General features: G+C 50.4%; 1 protein-coding gene across 4 annotated transcripts in view; it reads left to right on the top strand.

Annotated features, from left to right (window-relative positions):
• Nucleotides 1–19,627, top strand: part of LOC120594220 (F-box-like/WD repeat-containing protein TBL1X) — a 182,123-nt gene that overhangs the window by 120,176 nt on the left and 42,320 nt on the right. For 3 of the 4 annotated variants that reach the window (XM_039852224.1, XM_039852222.1, XM_039852223.1), the window contains one exon: nt 8,865–8,953. Coding sequence is in view for 1 of the 4 variants with exons in the window: in XM_039852226.1 (XP_039708160.1) it covers nt 18,755–18,812 (58 nt within the window). In the remaining 3 variants the exon portion in view is untranslated. Of the gene's footprint in view, nt 1–8,864; nt 8,954–18,745; nt 18,813–19,627 lie in introns of those variants that run through there. The other variant, XM_039852226.1, reaches the window with a different exon arrangement.

The raw sequence follows: 19,627 nt of genomic DNA, 5'->3' as shown, positions 1-19,627 counted from the left end.
AGTAGCTGTGTAAGCTTCAGAAGACAGAAATGGTCAAGCTTTCTGGATTGCCGGCCTGCGAGGTCACGCTGCCTGCAATGATGCTCGTACCACTGTGAAGAACATTTAAATGATGAAAAATATAAGTGAGACCGGCTCCTGCCAGTAGACAGAAGGTGCGAGGCAGGCGTAGAGGGAAGAAATAAGGGTTAAACTTGCATAGAACATGACAGGCGGCTGCAGGGAGAGCAGATAATGTCTCCAGATATTGCCAGCTGTCCCCTTAGGAGTCGTGCCATCAACCCCAGGTGACAAAGCGCGGGAATAGATAGGGAAATGCAAATAGATAGGGAAATGCAAACAGATACGGCATCTGAGGTCTCGCGTTTGGAGGGGGCATCGCAACTGTAAAGGAGCCATCCCAGCGGGTGGCATAGGTCCCTTCATGGCAGCACGTACGGGACCCCCGGGGAGCCTGAGGGACAGGGAACAGCCATCCCTCCTGGGGTCAGGAAGCCTCGACTTAATGATCTCCCGCAGGAGGTGACTTTAAGCCTGTCCCTGAAGGTACCGAGTAGGGGAAGGGTGGCCGTGGGGACAGGGTGACAGCGAGCAGAGGACGGCGGAGCAGAACCCACGGATCAGCATCACGTAGGGTTTTTAATTTGTCATATTTCGTGGGCTTCCATCTCACTAAACAGATAACCACGTTTTAATAAACGTGTCATAGATGAATCTTTCTGAGCGAATTAATAGAGTCGACAAAGTGGAGAATTTACTCGTTTCCGTTTGCATTTACCGATTTCAAATTCGTTGCCTGCCCTTTTCTAATCTGAAGAAGCTAGTCGTCGCGACAATGCGGTCGTCTGTGGTAGACCTGGAGCGTCCGGGCCCTCGTGTTTGATGAGCAGGCTTCGGAGTTCTAGGGGTGGTCTGGGGTGCATGTTGGATTCACTGCAGCCGCTTAGCCGTGGGCCTGCTTCTCAGGATTCCAGAACCACTGGCGTGGGTGAGCGCTAGGGACTGTTGAGAACTTCGAACTTCCTTTCCTTCATCCGTGTGGGTCAGACCTTAACAAGTTTGCGGTTACAGCCACAGGGACAGCTGACTGCCGAGGGGCTGGGACAGGCTTGGGACAGCTCTGGGACCGGCGTACCCACCGGTGGGGAAGACGAGAGGGTGGTCGTGGGCCTGCCCAGCAGCGGTGTGGTGCATCCCTGCCCTCGTCGGCCATCAGCTCCTCCTGCCGAGGACGTGTCAGTGACCTGGGCCGCCTGGCGCCCACTGCCCTGAGCCGCGTGCATGTCAGCGCTTGGTCTCAGGCAGCCGCCGACAGTGACGGAGCCCTTTGCCACAGCCGACCGTCATATTAGACCTCACGGTGAAGAGTGAAGTTTAGTAATTACGTATGTGTCCAACGCACTCGCTTGTCAATCTGATGTCATGATGATATTAAACTCTGCGACACAGGGATGCAGTGCCATCTGCTCGTGACTGTGGAGTCAGAGGGGCGTGATAACGCACACTTCTGTTCACACGCCCACTTTATGGTTGTCGTTAAGGCTCATGATCAAAGCCCCGTGAGACCCGAAAATGGCACGTGAGTCATCAGGAAGGAAAATGCACCATCCAGTGACAGCTTGGGGTCGCGTGCGTCTTACTGTATTCTGCATGTTTTGAGGTTCACGTATTTTTCCGCTCACTCGTATGTGCTACAGTGTGTATTAAGCGTGTTTCTGCGTCAGGTGCACAGCTGTGCTTGGTGGGAGTGGGGTGAGCTAGACCTTCGAGTGCGTGCAGTGTTCTGGGTGCAGAGCCCCTGCCCCGTGGCAGCTGGCGAGACGGTGAACAGAGAAACACACAGCTGTGCACTTTGATGGCAATGCGTGCTGTGGGGCGTGACGGGGCGTGACTCGCTGGCGTGGCCGGAGGCGGTTCCACCTGGCAGCTTAGAGGCCTCTGAAGAGGAGACGCAGGAGCCGAAATGAAGGTACGGCCGGGACGGGCCAGGAGCAGAGAGGAGCAGGTGGACGGAACAGCGTGTGCAGAGGGCGGGCAGCGGGGCTGACCGCTAGGACGTCAGGGGCGGACAGGAGGCCAGGCCAGCACGATGGGAGCAGGTGACCGACAGGGACGTGAGGTCACAGCCATGCACTTTCTTGCGTGACGTGATGATCGCAGTGGTGGCTTTGGACTTGAAAGCCTCGGGTGGCGCCAGGTGGGTCTCGGGCAGTGGGCAGTGTCGTCTGCCCCCAGTGGAGGTCAGCAGAAAGCGCCCGAGGGCATACATGCGCCCTGGCTGTGACCTCCGGGAGAGAGGTGTCGCCGTGGGTGGGTAGGTGGGTGGACGTGGCGTGCAGGCCGGTCCAGGGGGAGTGTGGAGCTGGCAGGGCGGACGGGCTGAGTTCCCTGGAGAGATGGGTGACAGCATGCTCACTCGCTTTGCAGCCACTGGGAGGTGCCCAAAGGTCAGAAAGACGCCTTTCAGAAACCTAACGTGCCCTCACGTTTCCCAGACTCACTTCATCGAGACTGACAAGCTTGTCGGAGGTCAGAATTCGGTGAACCCGCCACCTGAGAACTTTTTGAGAGGAAGCGTGTTAATACTCACGTTATTAACAACTCCCGCCCTTTTATTTAAAGGGAAACTGCTTCCCCGAAGACTGATGCTCACATTTCCTTTTTTTTCTGACTCTGCAGCTTTCACCGGAGGCGGGAGCCGTGGTCGAGCGTAGATTAATTAGATCTGCCCACCGGTTGTGTTTCTCAGGCTTGCAGAGTTTTGCTGACGGGCACAAGTACGGTGCTGAACATCTTGTAAGAGCATAATATGTTAATGTTTTTGAATGACTTTTACGATTAACCTTGGTTTAACCAGAACGTCCATCCCATTTCCTAACCGCAAAGATTAATATCCATTTAATGAACCAAAATGCGTCATTCTGCTACCTAGCACCTGAATTCTCCAAGGGCAGAAGCTGGCCTATCAATTTCTAGGTTTGACTCAGATTGAGATACTCCAGAAGCGACCGAGCTTCTGAGATCGTTTCTGGGGGAGGCCTCCGCTCCAGCGAGAGGCATCTCAAAATACCGCCTGTGAATTTGAGGATCGCCGAGTACATCTTGTATTTTCACAGACGAGGATTTGAAACTGGCTTATGGAAAGAAAGCGGGTATTTATTTTTGACTCGCCGGGCCTTTAGAAGAAAGACATTTGCATGGAAGGTTCATTTTCTTTGACTTTTTTTTTTTTTCTTATTATGCTGAAATATACATAACAGAATCTACAATTTTTAACCACCGTTAAGTATACCGTCTGGTGGCGCCGAGTACTTTCCCCGTCCACCTACAGAATGTGATTTCATCGTCTCAGATTAAAACGAAGCCCATAAAGCAAACTCTGCTCCGCCAACTGCTGAAACCACAATTCTGGTGCTGTCTCTGTCTTTGTAGATGCTTCATGTAGCAAGAACCGTACAATAACTGTCTTCTTGTGTCCGGTTTATGTCACTTAGCATAATGGCTTCCAGGTTTATTGATAGTTGAAGAAGCATCCAAGTTTTATTTTTAAAGGCTGAATAGTTTTACATCATATATAAGTATTTTATATCTACATGTGTATATATTTTTATGTGCCTATACGTATGTGAAAAATACGTGTTACAGGTTAGACTCTTGGAAGTTTGTGCGAAATTTGTGTCTTCTGTCATGAAGAAAACAATGCACCGTATTTTTTCCATGTAATAAATATACGTTTAAAAGGGAAGGGCCTGTTCACTGGTATCTCTTCAGCTTTACGTAGGCAGAGAAGGGCACACATTTCCTGCAGTGGTGGTAAAAAAAAAAAAAATGATCTGCTTAAAAGGGGGTTCCAGAAGTGAGTTTTTGAGGAAGATGGGATGTGAAGCTGTGAGGAGTAGTCAGTCTCACCTTGCAGTACACACTTTCCTTGACCGGCGAGTCAAAAGCAGAAATGAGGGTGATGGCCCCATTTTAATTCCCGCTGGATGAAGGGCTCGTCTGGAATGCCCTACTTCTTGACATTGTGACACTATTAAAAGTAACGTTTATTTTTCTAAGTCACTACCACCTTGGCACACTTGCATTTTATTTTAGTCGAGTTCTATCATCTGTAGATTTTAGGGTTTCCAACGTGTTTTAAAAAATGCACATCGGTTCCGTTATCTCTGTTGGAGAACATACCGTTTCCCGAAAACCTCCACTTCTTGGCATGTGTAGTGACCGGTGCCTTCTGAATCCATCTGAAAGGTGTCTTTCAAACGCGGACATGTTGGCAAACAGGCTTCGAGAGAGGAAGTGGGGTGCCGGGCAAAGCACGGCGTGGTAAACGTGGAGTGTCATGGGATTCGGGGGCCCAGGTGCATGCGGGCGCCAGAGGGAGAAGGCGCGTCACAGTTTCTGCGGCCTGGGGCCCAGAGCCGGGAGCCGCCGATGACTGCGTATCACACGCGGGCGCCCCGTGGTGGCGATGGAGCCTGAGACACGTCATGGAGACGTGTCGTCGATGCCATCCGTGGTGTTCGTTCACTTACTCAAAAGGATTTGCATGAGGGGGAAGCGCTTAGAGCAGAGCCAGGCAGGCAGCAGGTAGGATGATGACGTTTTTGGTTTTTTTTTAATAACTTTATTGAGCCCAGTGTGACCGATCCCGTTGGATTTCAGAGTCGTTTTCAGGCGACGCTTACCCAGTGCCCACCCACGGGCTGGAAATCACCTTTCCGAAGGGCCCGCTCGGGCAGCCTGTCTCTGCCTCGTTTTAAGCCTCCCGCTGATCGGCTTCCGAAGTCTTTTTGACGTGTGGCCATGCTGCACGTCACCGTCCCCATCCTGTGGGTAACAATGCAGAGGCCCTTGCCGAAAAGGCCCCCTGGCCCAGGTCTGTTTCCTCCCTGTCCTTCCCGAAGCGTTAGCTCGCGAGTCTCAGGACGGCCGGTGGGACTTAGCTGGGCGGCGCTGGCTCCGCTCTCTCCCGAGGCTGCACTGCGGTGTCAGCTGATGGCTGGACTGACGGCGGCCGTGCCGTCCATCTCCGTGGTGGCTCTTGCACGTGGCTGGCAGCTGGTGCTGGCTGTTGGCAGCAGGCGCCGGTTCTGCTGCTTGTTCACGGGCAACTGAGGGAATTTCGTGGTACAGATGTGATGTATTTGAGCAAGAGGTGGAATCGTTATGTACATGGTTAAGCATTTAATTTGTGATCGGTAAAAATGTCCATTTATCCTTTCGACTTACGGATCCATAAGGGCTATTTTTATTTGCTTTCTGCGTTTGGGTGACTGAGAAGGAAGCGTTATGGCCGTCTACAACAACGTCCCTGAGACAGTTCTTTTTAAATCTCAGATCTGTGTCAAAGTGCTGTTTCACCTTCTCATTTTTCTCAACAGAAACCAGGCAGAGGTCGTGAAGGGATGAACTTGGTGATTCTAAACTCTGCTCCGTGAACACACCGTTTCTCCAGCGTGGCACTGTAGACCCTCTGGGTGGGGGTATCAGTCTCTCCGGCCGAGGGGCTGTCCTATGCGTTGTAGGCAGTTGAGCATCACCCCTGGTCGCTGCCCACTAGATGCCAGTAGCACCGCCCACCCCGACTCCGGCGGTGACGGCCACAATGTCTGCAGACGTTGCGTAGTGTCCCCTGGGGGTGGAAGGCACGGTCGCCCCTGGTTGAGAACCACTGTGGTCACCCCGTGCTTTTATCGGAGATGACGTACGTGGACCAATGTCCCATTTCAGTGTGGAAAGGTACCTGGACAACCGGTGTCAACCCCACTGGCCTTGATGAATCTAAGCAGCTCCTCCAAACTCCGAGTTTTGATGCGTAACTCTGGAGGGCGGGACTTGAGGGGGGGGGCAGTTACCATGACAGCCGGGGTGGAAGGCAGCATTGCCTCTGGTCGCCTGAGACACTTCGAAAAGCTTCTGAGGAGAGGAGCCAGGTGGTTTGCCGCAAGTCCACAGACGGTGTGTTGTTGAGTCTCCACGTTGGTGCTTGTCGCTCAGGGCTCCGCCTTTCCGTCGCTGGCCGGCTCTGGTTCCTGTGACTCTGGGTTCCCGGGCTCCTTCCTGCGCCTCCATCCCCTACGCAGGCCGCCCTGTCCGCCGGAGCTCGGCCACCAGGTGCCAGCTCGCTCAGCCCAGCCTCCCTCCGCCTGCCCTGTTTGTGGAGGCTCCAGCAAAGGAGGATAAAGTCAGAACAGTGGCATTCACCCTGGGCGTGTACCCCAAGGCGTCGGAAACGGGCTCAAACACATACTTGTATGCAGATGTCCACAGCAGCACTATTAGCAATGGACAAGGTGGACACAAGCCAAATGCTTATCAGCCAGTGGACAGATATAATAATCGGGGCCATCCATTCTGTAGAATAGTGGTCAGCCATACAAAGGAGCGAAGTGCGGGTACATGCCGCATCGTGGCTGAACCTTGAAAGCGTCAGGCTCGGCGGAGGGAGCCACATACAGGAGGCACCGTACGATTCCAGGTGTCTGCAGCGGGCAGAGTAGACAAAGCCACGGAGACGAAGAGCAGACTGGAGGTTTCCAGGGCTGGGGGCTCGGGGAGGGGTGAGGACGGACTGCTCGTGGGTACGGGACTTCCTTGCGGAGTGATGCGAGATGTTTGGGGACTTGACGTAGGGGACGACTGCTCAACACGGTGAGTGTACGGAAGGCTTTACCCCTCCCCCATGGAAGGATTGCCGGCATTTACGCCCCGCCCTGCCGAGAGCCGGGGGCGACCGAAATACGGGAGTCCTTTGGACATCCACCATTTGGACGTCCAACGCTGCCTTTGATAGTGAAGAATGCGTTCCGCTTGCTAAGTTATTTGCATTTCACACAAAGGTTTCGCAAACACATAAACTTTTTGCCAGCACCGTGTATCGATGGTGGTTCCCTTTGGGTTCTGATAATGGGGAAAATCAGGAATGATCAAATATTGGAAGGTCAGGTTTCTCATTTTAATTTGTTTCTCGCGGTAAACTAATTAATCTCGACATGTTGCCTAACCAGAAGAATGTTATTAACCAAAGTCATATTTCTCTTTTTTTTGCATTTATAACACAGACGATGCTAATTATACTTAATGAGTTTAACAACATATATAAAAGCTAATCTCCAGTTCCAAGACTCTAATTTGTGAGTTGCCATCTGTTTTTGGACCAAAGAATAAGGATTTGATTCTAAAGCTTTTTTATGAACAGCTTGTAATAAGAGCTGTTTATATATTAATTACTTAATGAATTATTATGGATTTTAGTCTTTTAATTTTCAGGCAATTTGGGGCGTATTGTGGTGACATCTGCTCATATTTTGACACTTCATGGTATTTAGCAATTTTATCATAAGGCTATTTTTCCCCCCTGGTAATTTACAATATAATCCTGAAGAGAGTAACTCGCTTTTTTACGTCAAGTTACTATAAGGAATATTGTCCTATTACATCCGCGCTACAGAATGTTTCTCGTAATGAAATGTATTTTGATCTCATAAGCAAAATTAATGATCTCTTGTGACTGTTTCACTCTGGTACCCCGCTTTCATCTCTGTCCAAGAGTTGTAGACAAATTTTGTTTAAATATTGTATCATTAGTTTTTTTTTTTAGTGGCAAACTTTTAAAATGGCCCTGATTATTTCTTGAGTCTTAATATTCCCTTGTGATATTTTCTAGAAATCTAACGATGCTGAGGGCCTACGAACCTGCGCCCTCTTAACCTCTGTTTTTAAGCAGCATAACTGTAAGCATGACTTCACGAGAAATAACTTGAATTACCTTAGACGTTTCGAGAGGTTCTGTCTCATTTCACTCATGAGAAACATCTTCGTTCATTGCTTCGCTTGCGGATTTCAATTCTGTTACACCTGGCACCTTTTTATGATCCCTTAAAACTCCTGAACGGGAATTTAGAGAAATCGGCAGGCATCGCATTGGTTGAGTTCTCAGGCTTTGTAGATGTTCGTAGATCACTTGAACTGGGTAGGAGGCTGGATTCATTCACAACCCAAGACATCTTGTAAGGAAGAAGGTAAATACCGTGAAACGATGCTCATTGACGGCTTAGTGTTTACAGTGACTGAATGTTTTAAAGTTTTGATGGGGGACGACTGTCCCTTTATGAGAGAGATAAACCCGAGTTCTTGAGAAATCAGTGCGAGCGGAACTGCTTGTAAAATGGAAATTTATGAGTGCAGTAATGGAGAAGTTGAGACGTATTAGTCAGTGTCTTATTTTTGCTTTATTTTAGGGAAGCCCAGGTCAGGGGAAAAATATTCTAATGTGGTTTCTGTGTTTTTCTGAGCTTGGTGTGTATGAGGTGGATATACTCACATAAACGTGGCCTGTCGTGACTGTTGGCACGCCATCCTAAGCCATGTCTAAAGTTTCTCTAAAGCATCAGTTCCTCCTTCAGGGGTGTGTGCGGCTTAATTTATCGGTGCCGTATGGTATAGTCCTTAACGATGTCTCACATGGGCATTAGTTTATCATGAAATGATGGCAGTCGCCATATCCGAGCAAAAATTAATCTTACCTACTTTGAGACCCTTTGCTTTCAAGGCTTCTGCACGTACAATAATACCTGACTGGCCATCTTAATTTCTCCTTTTCCACTTTGCAAATAAAACTACGTAGTCTGTGTCAAAGTTTAAAACGGAGATTATGAGGCAAAATGTGTTAAGTTTTTGAGTTGGGACGAAAAAGGAAAACAGTGTATTCGATTTGAAAGAGAAAACACGGAGGAATGAGAGAAGTCAGCAGTGAATAAACAGTTCCCAAAGATTTTTAAGGTCTTTTGCTCGTTTGTTTTTTGGTTTTTTTGTGTTTTTGTTTTGTTTGTTTTTTTTTTAACAAATCTCCCATTTCTCACCAGGCAGGTCCCGGGAGACGCTGTGCGGCTCCTCTGATCGGATGCTGGGGAGCTCATCGGTCCGAGGGTCTACACATGAAGTCACCATAAAGGTGAGTGCTCCACCTGCCGCTGAATGTTTGCTCTTCTTCCTGAAATGCGTTTAAGGATTCCGTTTCAGGAAAAGACGCAGAACTGCATTTTGCCAAAGCGAAACACCTGTTTCAAGATGAGGTTTCCGGAAGAAGGAGCAGGTATCCTTCTCCTTGCTGAAATCGGAAGTACTAGATGGAGTATCAGTAAATCAGTATTTACATCGTCAGTTATACCTGATGAATCAGACTTTTACTGCCTTCCAGGACTTTTGGGTACCGAACGAGCTATTACCAAGTTTTCTGAGTCTTAACAGGAGAGGATGTCAGCTTCTGAAATCAATCTGTCATGTCAACATTGTGAATTGAAATTAAGCTGAGTTAATTCATTGTAATTGGGCACAGGAGTATAGATTTTATTGGCCTCCGGTATCTTTATTAGTTTCTTAATACGATTTGCGTCTATTTGCAAATTGATTTGCTGGTTAACCTTGAAAGTATTAGAGCGACGTGGAGATTACTATTTATAGATCGAATGAGATGATGCTTCCAGAACAGCAAAGCAGTCATAGGTACACACCGGCTTTGAGAGTTGAAGCCCACATCTCAAATTAAAACTTGAGGCCTACTTCCCACCCCCTAAAAAAATATTTTTCTGTGATAGTTGTTGTTATCTTGTAGTAGATGGGATTTTAGGATTCGAATTTATTATTTTTGTGTTTTCTGGTTTTCTTTAATTTTTTTTTAGCCAAAAAAAAAACAAAAACAAAAACCACAGGGCACCTTTGTAATGTTTAAAGCATAAAGATGGAAATTAGGAGAATATTTTTGCTTTGTTTTAAAACAATCAGAAGTACAATGATGGGCTTACATTTAACTAAAGGAAGAGTCTTAGTGAGATATCTTTGTTTATAACCAAGTGTATAAAAATTGTTTTAACAAAGTAAATGAGTAAGAGTTTTGAGGTTCTACTTAAATATTTGAAAAGCGTCATTTGTTAACAAAATCCAAAATTTACGAAATGTTCGTGGAGTTGAGTTTGGGACTGGCTTTAACTTAGCATAGCGTTTTCCAAGTTCGCCCACGTTGTGCGGCCTGAATCTTTTTCACGGCCAAATAATATTCCACCGTATGGATGAGACCCCATTTTGTCCATCCGTTCCTGAATGGATGGACACCTGAGTTGTAGTTATCGTTCATTAGGTACCAATCATGCTGTTGTGCATACTTGTGTACGAGATTTTGTGCGAACATTTTGTGTCTTCGTTTCTCTGGGGCAGGTACGTGGGAGGGGAGTTGCTAGGTCATTTAGTGACGCCACGTCCGTCATTCGGAGGCGCCATCGGTCAATCCTTTTGGACATGCGGTGGAACCGTATTCCGAACGTCCGAGGGAAGGTGGGAGGGCGGTCTGTCGCTCTTCGACGCTTTGCTTGGCCGTGGATTCAGTCCTGGGGGCGCGTAAGCATCCGTGGAACAGAACCAGGCACACGTTGAATGCCTGCTGTGTGTGTGGCATCGGCATCTCGCTTCATAGGTGACTCGGGACTTTGTTGGAGCCTTTGATTGCTCACCGTGCAGTGTGCTTGTCTTGTGAAGAAACGGGTGAATCTTCGGGAGTGCAGGGTTCCCAGACCTTTTCCCTCAAGGGCCAGAGAGCGGACGGTTTGGGCCCCGCGGGCGGGCCGGCGCCGCAGCTCCGCGGCTGTGCGTTTGTGGTGTGCACGCCACTGTCATCACACGTAAGTGCACGGTCGTCGTTGAGTGCCAATAAAACTTTATCGGCGGACGCTGGACTTTGACGGTCACATCCATTTCACAGGTCGCAAACTTTGACTCTCGGCCTTCTTTTTGAGCGTTTCAGAGGGTAGACACCGTCCCTGGCTCACAGGCCTCACGCACGCGGGCAGCCCTGACGAGGGGCACGCGCACACCAGCTGCAGCCTGTCGAGCTGGAGGATATTGGCGAGGCACGTGATACGGGCAAGTATCATGTGATCACTCAGCGAGGACACCGCAGACGTCGGGAAGGAACTGAGACTCAGGAATCGAGGGCCTCCCTGCTGTGCCATGAGAAGTGACCGCCCGAACTCGGAGTCTCTCGGGGACTCTCCACCACTACCGCCCCACTGCCCGCCACCTCCAAGGGACCTCAGGCCACGTGTGGAGACATTTTCCAGGGGGCGGGGTGCTGCCGGCATCCAGCGAGTAGAGGCCTGGACGCTGCTTGACGTGGACCCCATGTCGGTAGCACCGAGACGGACAGACCCGCTCGTTGGCACTGTCCGCGTGTCACGTTGTGTTTTAAATCTCAGGAGACTCGTGGCTGTGGAAATGGGAGCTGCTGACCGAGTGATTCCAAAACCTGGCTCACTACTTGGTTTCACGATGTGTTGTTTTCCTTTCGTCGTGGTGGCTATTTCTGTAAACTGGGGCATCGAGAGATGCTGTGATGCCGAGGTTTATGGGATCCAGGCCACCTCAGTGGGCAAGTCGACTGCCTTCACTTCTGCAGAAAAAGCCATGGGTTGATTTTCCAGAGGCCACATCATGTGAGTGAATGACCTCGCGTGTATGAGTCAGCTACCAGAGGGACAGGAATAGTCAGGCCAAATGACTCCCGCGTCTGTGGGTGAAATCTCAATGTCTCAGTGGTTTCACGACCAGCCCGTGTGTGTTCCTCAAATTTGCTCGAAGGCCTAGTGTCCATTGCTCAGAATCTATTTCCAGCCTCTCCGTCTGAGAGATGATTAACGTCCGTAAATTAATTTACGACTTAATGGGAAACATTAGCTCAAAGACCAGAGCCGTTAGAAAAACAGCAAAACGCTCTTCTGTGGAGGCAGAAACTGCCCGTGTCCCCCAGGGCCATCCGCTGTGAGCTCTTGGGTACGTGAACTTGGCCTTTCACCGTGTGGACAGGAGGAGGACGCACAGGGGAAGCCGAGCCTCTCCTCTCGTGTGCATCTCGAGCTCGCGTGATGCAGACGATGCGAGTCACGCTTTGCTCCTAGCAGCCCGAGCGTCTTCACGAAGGCTTCCTTCTGGGCCTGCCTCCTGGGCAGACGGAAGAGATGTGGGAAGAGACAGGCGAGGACCGAGCGTTTGACAGGGGACCCTGTGGCCACTTGGGAGGCACACAGAGGTAACCGCAGGACTGGACGCCTTGCCTGTCACGTCAGCATCTTCCGCTGAGGTGCACCCGGGTTTTAGACGCACGCCACAGCCAGCCGTTAATGAACCCAGAAGGGCAGCCAGGCACAGAGGGGAGCCTCCCCCAAGGATGGCTTCTGCTCCTTGAGGAAAGTGGCATTATTTTCTAACAGGAGACCCCTGCTCTCTGCCCTCCCGAGCCCGTAGGCTCGTTTTCCACTTGGAAGCACCGAGGCTGTCACGCTGATTATTTCCGAAGACATTGCCACACTTTCATTATATTTTAATGAACGTGAAAACAGTTCGTGTTCGCGGGAGGAAATCTGAAAATATGGAAAAGCACACACACATATACAGGGATAACCCCATCCCGAAGATAGGTTTACTAAGAGTATTTTGCAGAGTAACTTCTGTGTGTGTGTGTGTGTGTGTGTGTGTGGTGTGTGTGTGTGTACACATTTAGCATCATGCACTTTCTGTCTTGAAAGCGACTTTTTTCAAGATATAGCAGTATATCTTAGACATTTTCATGAAATATTCCTTTAAGGATTGCATCTTATTCCATTGGCTTTTTCCCATATTTAAATGGTGCTGCTGCTTTGACTCTGGTCATAAAATAATCGTTGATTTTATTTATAACTTTGGACCATCTGACTCCGAGTAAACAAATACAACTAAGGGTAGTAGAAAATGTTATATTGGGAGGGAATTTTTTCTTACTGTGGAACCATACACATATGCTCATTGGTAAATGAAGATTAATCTATGAGAAAATTCAGCCAAGATGAAACCACTGTTAATATTTTCGTGTATTTACTCCCCAGGCTTTTCCGTGTGTATATTTTCCTATCATTGGGGTCAAACTACAATAGCCTTAATTGATTTAATCATATTGTCATCGGCCAAGAAGATGTTTCAGCAGCTACATGTTGGCTCAGTGACATAGGAGAAAGAGATAAGCAAAGTGATAAAACAAGCCTGTTTTATCCAAAATACACTGGTCTGCGAGCCAGTTTCAGAAAGCATTATGCGTCTCGCATGCGCACGTTCAAAATTCTTCTTGTCGTGAGCCCCGATTGTGAAGTAAAAATGAACTCCGCTCTCGTGCGAGAAGACAGATGACAGAGATGAGGTCGCTTCGGGCCGCTGCGCCCGCTGCTCTGCTCCCCGGCCCTCGGCCCCAGGGACCCACGCAAGCCTTACCCACCGGGCTAGAAGCACAGACGCGAAGTGACGAACGCTCTTCCATCCCCGGGGAAACACAGAGCTGCTGGAGCGGATTTTCAGGGAACATTCCCTGACGGGGCGAGCTGTTGAGACAGAAGCTTTCTCCTCGAATGGGGTGCGGCCAGCACTACAGGGGCCCCCCGCCGTCAGTCAGCACGTGCTCAGCTCGTGGTTTCAGGAGAAGAAACTCACTTGGCAAGAGCCTCCCTGACCTGCCGTTTCTGTCTGTCGCACCAGGGCCCACTCTCGAGTACGCGCTCGTGGCTTTTCCTTTTAAGATAATTAAACGGCAATCTAGATTGTGTAGGGGGCGGGATGAGCAGACCTCGGCCTTCCCAGCGAATGGGAGGCACAGGACATGCCGTAAGGAAGACACGAAACCCTTACACGACACTGCTCTTGCGACCGCATTTCTTAACTGCTTCGGCAAGGGAACTGTGAGTGACAGGAGCCGTTGCCACCTTGGGATTGAGTCGGAAAGAGGAGAAATGCTATAAAGGAAATTCCCCCTTCGGTTTCTTGACGGCTGCGGCCGCAGATCGTCGTCATCATCGTCGTCGGGGTGGTCGTCGGCGGCAACGCCGGCAGCCCGCACGGATCCTGCTTACGCAGCGCGGTGGGGACGTGGCTGTGACTCTCCGGGGACGGTGCTGGCTGCTTTGTTTGCACAGTCACAATTGCAGGATCCTCGCATCCAGCTCATGGAAGGTGTCTGGAGTCGAAACTGGAGCAGGCAAGAGAATGGACACTAGTGCGCGAGTTAAGGAGCCGTGATGGTGGTCGTTGGTGGCGGTGCTGGTTTTGTGGTTTTGTTTCTTCCTTCCGTTCGAGGCCCACCAGGGCTGCAGAGGCTCTGCTCCCTTTTATTCCAGAGCCGCAGGGTTTGGAGAGTGTCCGGCGCAGTTCTCAGAACTTGAACTGGAAACGGAGGGCGTTCCGGACACCAGCTAGGTGTCAGGTCAGGAGCTGTGTCCGCAGCCAGGTCCGTTAGAAAGTGCATAGCCGCACACAGTCCCCGAGGTCGCTGCTGGCGGTGACGGGCTTTGTAGCTGCCGCTTGTGTGTTTAAAAGTCACCAGTTGACTATTCCGAGCAAATCGGCTTTGGGCGGGTTCTGGGGGTGCGTGTGGTTGGCCGAAGAAGAGTGATCGCTACTATTACTGCACCTCTACTGTGCCTGAAGCCCTGGTCTCAGGGTTGATGGAAAAGCATTTAAGCCTGTCACCTCTCCCACGTAGAGGGGCCATTGTTATCTTCCATTTGGAGGTGGCAGAACTGAGTCACGTAACTTGCCCTTGGACCTGGAGCCAGCACAGGCATTTCAAGCTTCCCATCATGTATCCGCCGAAACCGTTGTTCTCACAGAGGACACATGCCAACTTCTAAAAGACGCAGGTGGCATTTCACTTCGAGCCTTAGCGCAGGGGCCAGGCTCCCTGTTGTGGGCCCCCGGGAGCCCCCGTTAAGGGTCAGAATCATTCTTGTAGAGTTTGTGTGCACCTGTGTGTGCACCTGTTCAACTCCTGGTGTGGCCAAGCACCATGCTTTGAACATAGTAGGTGCTCATTTTTCCCTGTCATCTGTTCATATGACATTTTCCTTAAACGTGGGAAAAGCAGGAGCCTCCCGCAGGCACAGGACTTGGTATACTACTGTAATACACATTTATGTGCGTGAGGTGACGCAACAGAAACGTAAAACCCCGATTTTTAAAAAGCCATGATTTTCTTCTAATATCTTCATTGTGACATTTAGGTCTTAGAGAGAAGAGGATAGGTAACTTTTATTCCCCAAAGTTTATAAGTCGATTGTGGCGAGGTTTGTCCAAAACACTAATTTTTGCCAAGTGAAGATGGACCGTCCTGTTCATTGGAGTCAAAAACGTGAAACTGACTCCTAAAAATAAGCACCACCACCGTCAAGCACGTTGGTCGGAGGCGTGCATCCCATCCAAACACCCGTTGGTTGGTGGCTTCCCTTGACTTCAGTAAAATTAAACCCACAGAGTTGAAGTGGCCTCAGTATTGCTGTTAGGTTTACGATCAGTTCGAAGCATGTTTTCCTGTGCGTATCGAATAAGAATATATAGGTACATTTTTTAGTTCACTAGTCTTTTTTGGAATTAGTTAGGTTTTCAAAGAAATAGTCATTTAAAAGCTAATCGAGTAGGTATCTTACGTGGGGCGGATTTCGATCCAGTTAGTACATCGGTTTTTAAAAATTACGCTATGTCGTTGAGGGGCACCAGCAGAAACCCTTTAAAACGTTAGCACTGTATCGGGGAAAACGTTCCGTTCTTTGGAGCCCAACTTATAAACGCAGAGAGGAGACGAAGCTGTGATCAGGAAGCAGAGCCAGAGCCCAAACAGCAGCTTCCGTACTCGGAAAAAGGACGATGCGTGAAGATAGATAGAGGAACGGGCTGACGGAATTTGCCCGTGATCCTCGGTCTCCTGAGGACCCGTATTCTCGTTTTCCGTGGTTCTGTGCGAGCCCGTGCGCCAGACGCCTGTGTGTGTGTGTGTGTGGCAGACGTCACGGGGCGGGGGCTGTGAGCCAGGCCCCGGGTACAGCTGCGCTGTCTCTACGCATCGGGACGCCTTCCGTTCAGAAAACAGAAAGATCTGGCTGCTGAAAGACAAAGTCAGTCCTTGAATTTCTTAGGAAAATGCCGGTAACGTCGTGGAAAGATTTTACTCAGACGATTTGGCTCTTCGGGGGCACAGTAAATGATCGTGTTTTTTCGCCGGCTGCAGTGTGGTAGTGTCTGTAGGTGGTGTGAGCATCAGAGCTGCAGGGGGTGGAAGGAGGGTGTAGTGGCGTCTGCTAGCCCCTGGCGATGCTCAGGACGGCCCCATGGAGAGTCACCGAGCCCCGTGTCCCCAGCCCCAGTGTCCACAGTACTGAGATTGAGAGACCCCGTTTGTTAGACGTCACTCTTTCTAAATGCCCGACATGGCAGAGGGTTAGGGGTGCGGTGCTGTCGCAGTCCGTTCCGGCTGCCGTAGCAGAAACACCGCTGACCGCGTGGCCGACACAGCAGACGCGCGTTTCTCACGGTCGTGGAGGCGGGAGGTCCAAGGTCAAGGCGCACTGGCTGGTTCAGCGTCTGGTGACGACCCCCTTCCGGCTCCACAGATGCCGTCTTCACATCGTGTCGGGGGTCTCTTTGATGGGGGCACTCGTGCCGTTCATGACGTCACCTCCCACGGGCCCCCCCACTCCCTGTCAGAAAGAACCGAAGACGATGAATTTGTCATTGGAACCGAGCCGTCCTCAGTACTGCAGTACTTTATGTCACCGGATACCTCTGTAGAGCTTCGTTACTCTGCAGTGTATATTTGCGTGGTTTTCCTTCTCCATTTTGAATGATGTTAATGTATATTTTTTTTTTTTCATTTGTACTCTGACTTTATAGTTTCGTATTTAGTCCCCAGGATTTTCGTAACGCTGTCCTAGGGGTGAACTCCCCCGAGTTCAAGCAGAAATCCCAGCCCGCATTTGAATTTTCACTGTCAGATTTTCCTTTTGTTGTATACAAAAGTACAGGAGTATTAATTACCATAAATTCAGCAGCCGGAAACATCACATTTCTTATTTCTCAGTGTTCCTGGGTCAGGAGTCCCAGGCGGCTTAGCTGGGTCTCCCGAGGTGTCCGTCAAGGTGCTGGCTGAGCTGCATCCTTACTTGGAGCTTGGGGCGAGGGGTCTTCCAAGTTCACGTTGTTGGCATGATTTCAGTTCCTTGCGGTTGTAGGACTGAGGCCCACAGCCTCCCGGAGGCTGCCATCAAGCTCCCTGGGGAATTCATGTGATGGCAGCTTTTATTTTCAATGCTTGCAGGAGAGTCCCTCCCTCCAGCCTTACATGATAATGTCTCATAATTATGGGAGTGACAACTGCCCACCCTTGCCATGGAATGTAGCCTTGCCAAGAAAACGGCATCCATCTCTGACATAGCGTAGGGCAGTGGTCCCCAACTTTTGTGGCACCGGGGACCGGTGCTCCTAGGTGATCTGAGGTGGGGCTGAGGCGGTGATGCTGGCGCTGGGGAGCGGCTGCAAATACAGATGAAACTTTGCTCACCTGCCTGTTGCTCACCTCCTGCTGTGTGGCACCCCCACGCCCCCGATAGAAGTCACGGGTCCTGCCCTCATTCGAAGGGAGGGCATCATACCAGGGTGGGACTCAGCCGTCTTGGGGTGCGTCCCTTACAACGACCTTTCCGTTCAAATCCTCTCAACTCAAATATGTACTTTGTCCTTGTCTTTTTCTGGACAAACAAAAACTTAATTCTTATTCGATGATAAAAGTTTTGCCACAGATAAAGATGCCTGAAGAGGTAGGACGTGGGCTCTGCAGAGAGGTCCCTAACAACCCGGGGTGTTTGGTGTTAGTGGCCCAGTGGAAAGCCGGGGTGGCCTTTTTTGGCAGTTGACGGCACAGTGAACTCCGATTTGTCCGGGACAAGGGCATTTACTGCGTTGGCATCTTCTGGTCTCTTGGAGTTGGCTTCTTTCCAACGTACAACTAGGACCCTGGAAAGAAAATCACTGTTTTCTTGGCCACCTCAGACACACAGGTCCCACAATTCTCACCATCGTGTCCTGCACCCCAGGTTTTCAACTGTCTTCCAGCTACGGAAAGCCTCAGCCAGCCTGATGCAGCGAGTTCTGTGGCAAAATACAAAAAAAATGTAGACTCTCTGCTTCCTGAGACGTGGCCTCGTCATAGAATGATGTGGGTGGGGGTGACATGTGCCCTTACTTAGCTCCTCGCTGACATTTGCTCCCTTCTCCGTGCCGTGTAGCCCCGGTAGGTGGCGTGACCGTCACGTTTGTCATTAAAACTCTCACGAGTGAAAAGCGTCGTGTTGAGACGTGGGCTGGTCTGCTCAGTAATCCCCCCCGTCTGGATACGCGCTTCCTGTGACAGCCCCGTGTCCGTCACAGGCTGCAGGGGTCCATCGTAATGCCCGTTTTCAAGGAATGGTGACCACAAACGCGCACGCGATTTTTATCGAATGAAAAGTCGGGTTTTGTTTTTATTTTCCGTGCGCTCCGAAATTTGCCTTTTTTTTTTTTCTCATGTGGTTTGTACCTGACACTATTACAGCCTTATAAAATACACCCACGTTTCTTATTTTGAGGGAAACGTTTCAGCAGGATGTGTGGTTTTTTTTTTTTGTTTTTTTTTTTTTTTAATGGGAATAACGACCCACAGGCTCGCGATGGGGCGTCACGCGTCATTGCGCGACGGAGCCGGCATGCTGGTTTTCTCGCGGGCCTCGCGCCGTGGGTGTGGTTCTTTCCAGCGTCTCGGAAAACACGCGGACAGAGCACGTCACGGGCAGCGTGTGAACACTCTCTCCGCTTTCTCCTGTCGCTTCCCGCAGGGGGTGGCTCCCGCGTTGTCAGGACCCCATCGCTGCGAGGCCAGGCTAAGATGAGCATAACCAGCGACGAGGTGAACTTCCTGGTGTATCGGTACCTCCAGGAGTCAGGTAAGGGGGCGGGGAACACCTGTCTCACGCTCCAGTGACAGCCACCGGCCGCCGGTGGACCAGCCAGGCTCTGAAGAATGGATGAGGGGGGCTAAGGGCGGGGGCCAGCCCCAACTTTGGGTGGCGGGCGGGCATGTGTTCTTTGTCCCCTGCCCGGTTCTGTTCGGGTGGGATTGGATGGGCGTGAACACAGGCGGCCCGTCAGTGGGGCAGCGAGCGGGTACCACGTGGCACACTTGGCCTTGGCGAGAGCGAAGGAATTTGTGAGCTGGGGTGTAAGCGGGGACCTCTCAGATTTAGGGCCTCTGCTGTCTTGAACTTCCAACCTGCCATCCTGCACCCCCACCCCCCAAAAAAAATGGGCCCTGCCGCGTCTCCCTAAAACTTAAGGAGAGTTCTTGTTTCTCCCAACACCTTTGGTTATGACCGAGACTTTCCTTTGCGGTAAGTCGTGAACAGGCCCAGTTGTGACATAATGGTCCCATCCTCGGGGCAGCTGAGGGGGCTGAAGGGTGCCATGGAGCCCGGGGTGTGTGTGGCCTGGCTTCGTCACAGACAGGTGGGATCCCTAACACGAGTCCTTTGACGTCACTGAGCGTCGATGTCCCCATTATACACGAGGGCCAGCTCCCTCCATGGCAGAGTCTGCACCCAGCCGACAGCGTTGCCTCTGCTGCTTTTTAAAAGTCTTTGCGTCTTCTTTCTGTTTCAGTTGAGTTTATTAATTTTTAAGTTCATCTCGAAACTGCACCTTTTTAACTATGAACCCTTTATTTTATGAGAGGCGTACAAAGTGACATTAATGAAGAAACATC

Source organism: Pteropus medius, unplaced genomic scaffold, assembly GCF_902729225.1.
Source record: "Pteropus medius unplaced genomic scaffold, Ma_sr-lr_union100, whole genome shotgun sequence".
NCBI classification, from domain to species: Eukaryota; Metazoa; Chordata; class Mammalia; order Chiroptera; family Pteropodidae; genus Pteropus; species Pteropus medius.
The sequence above is the reverse complement of the archived record's forward strand: the minus strand, read 5'-3'. Positions and strand labels throughout refer to the sequence as shown.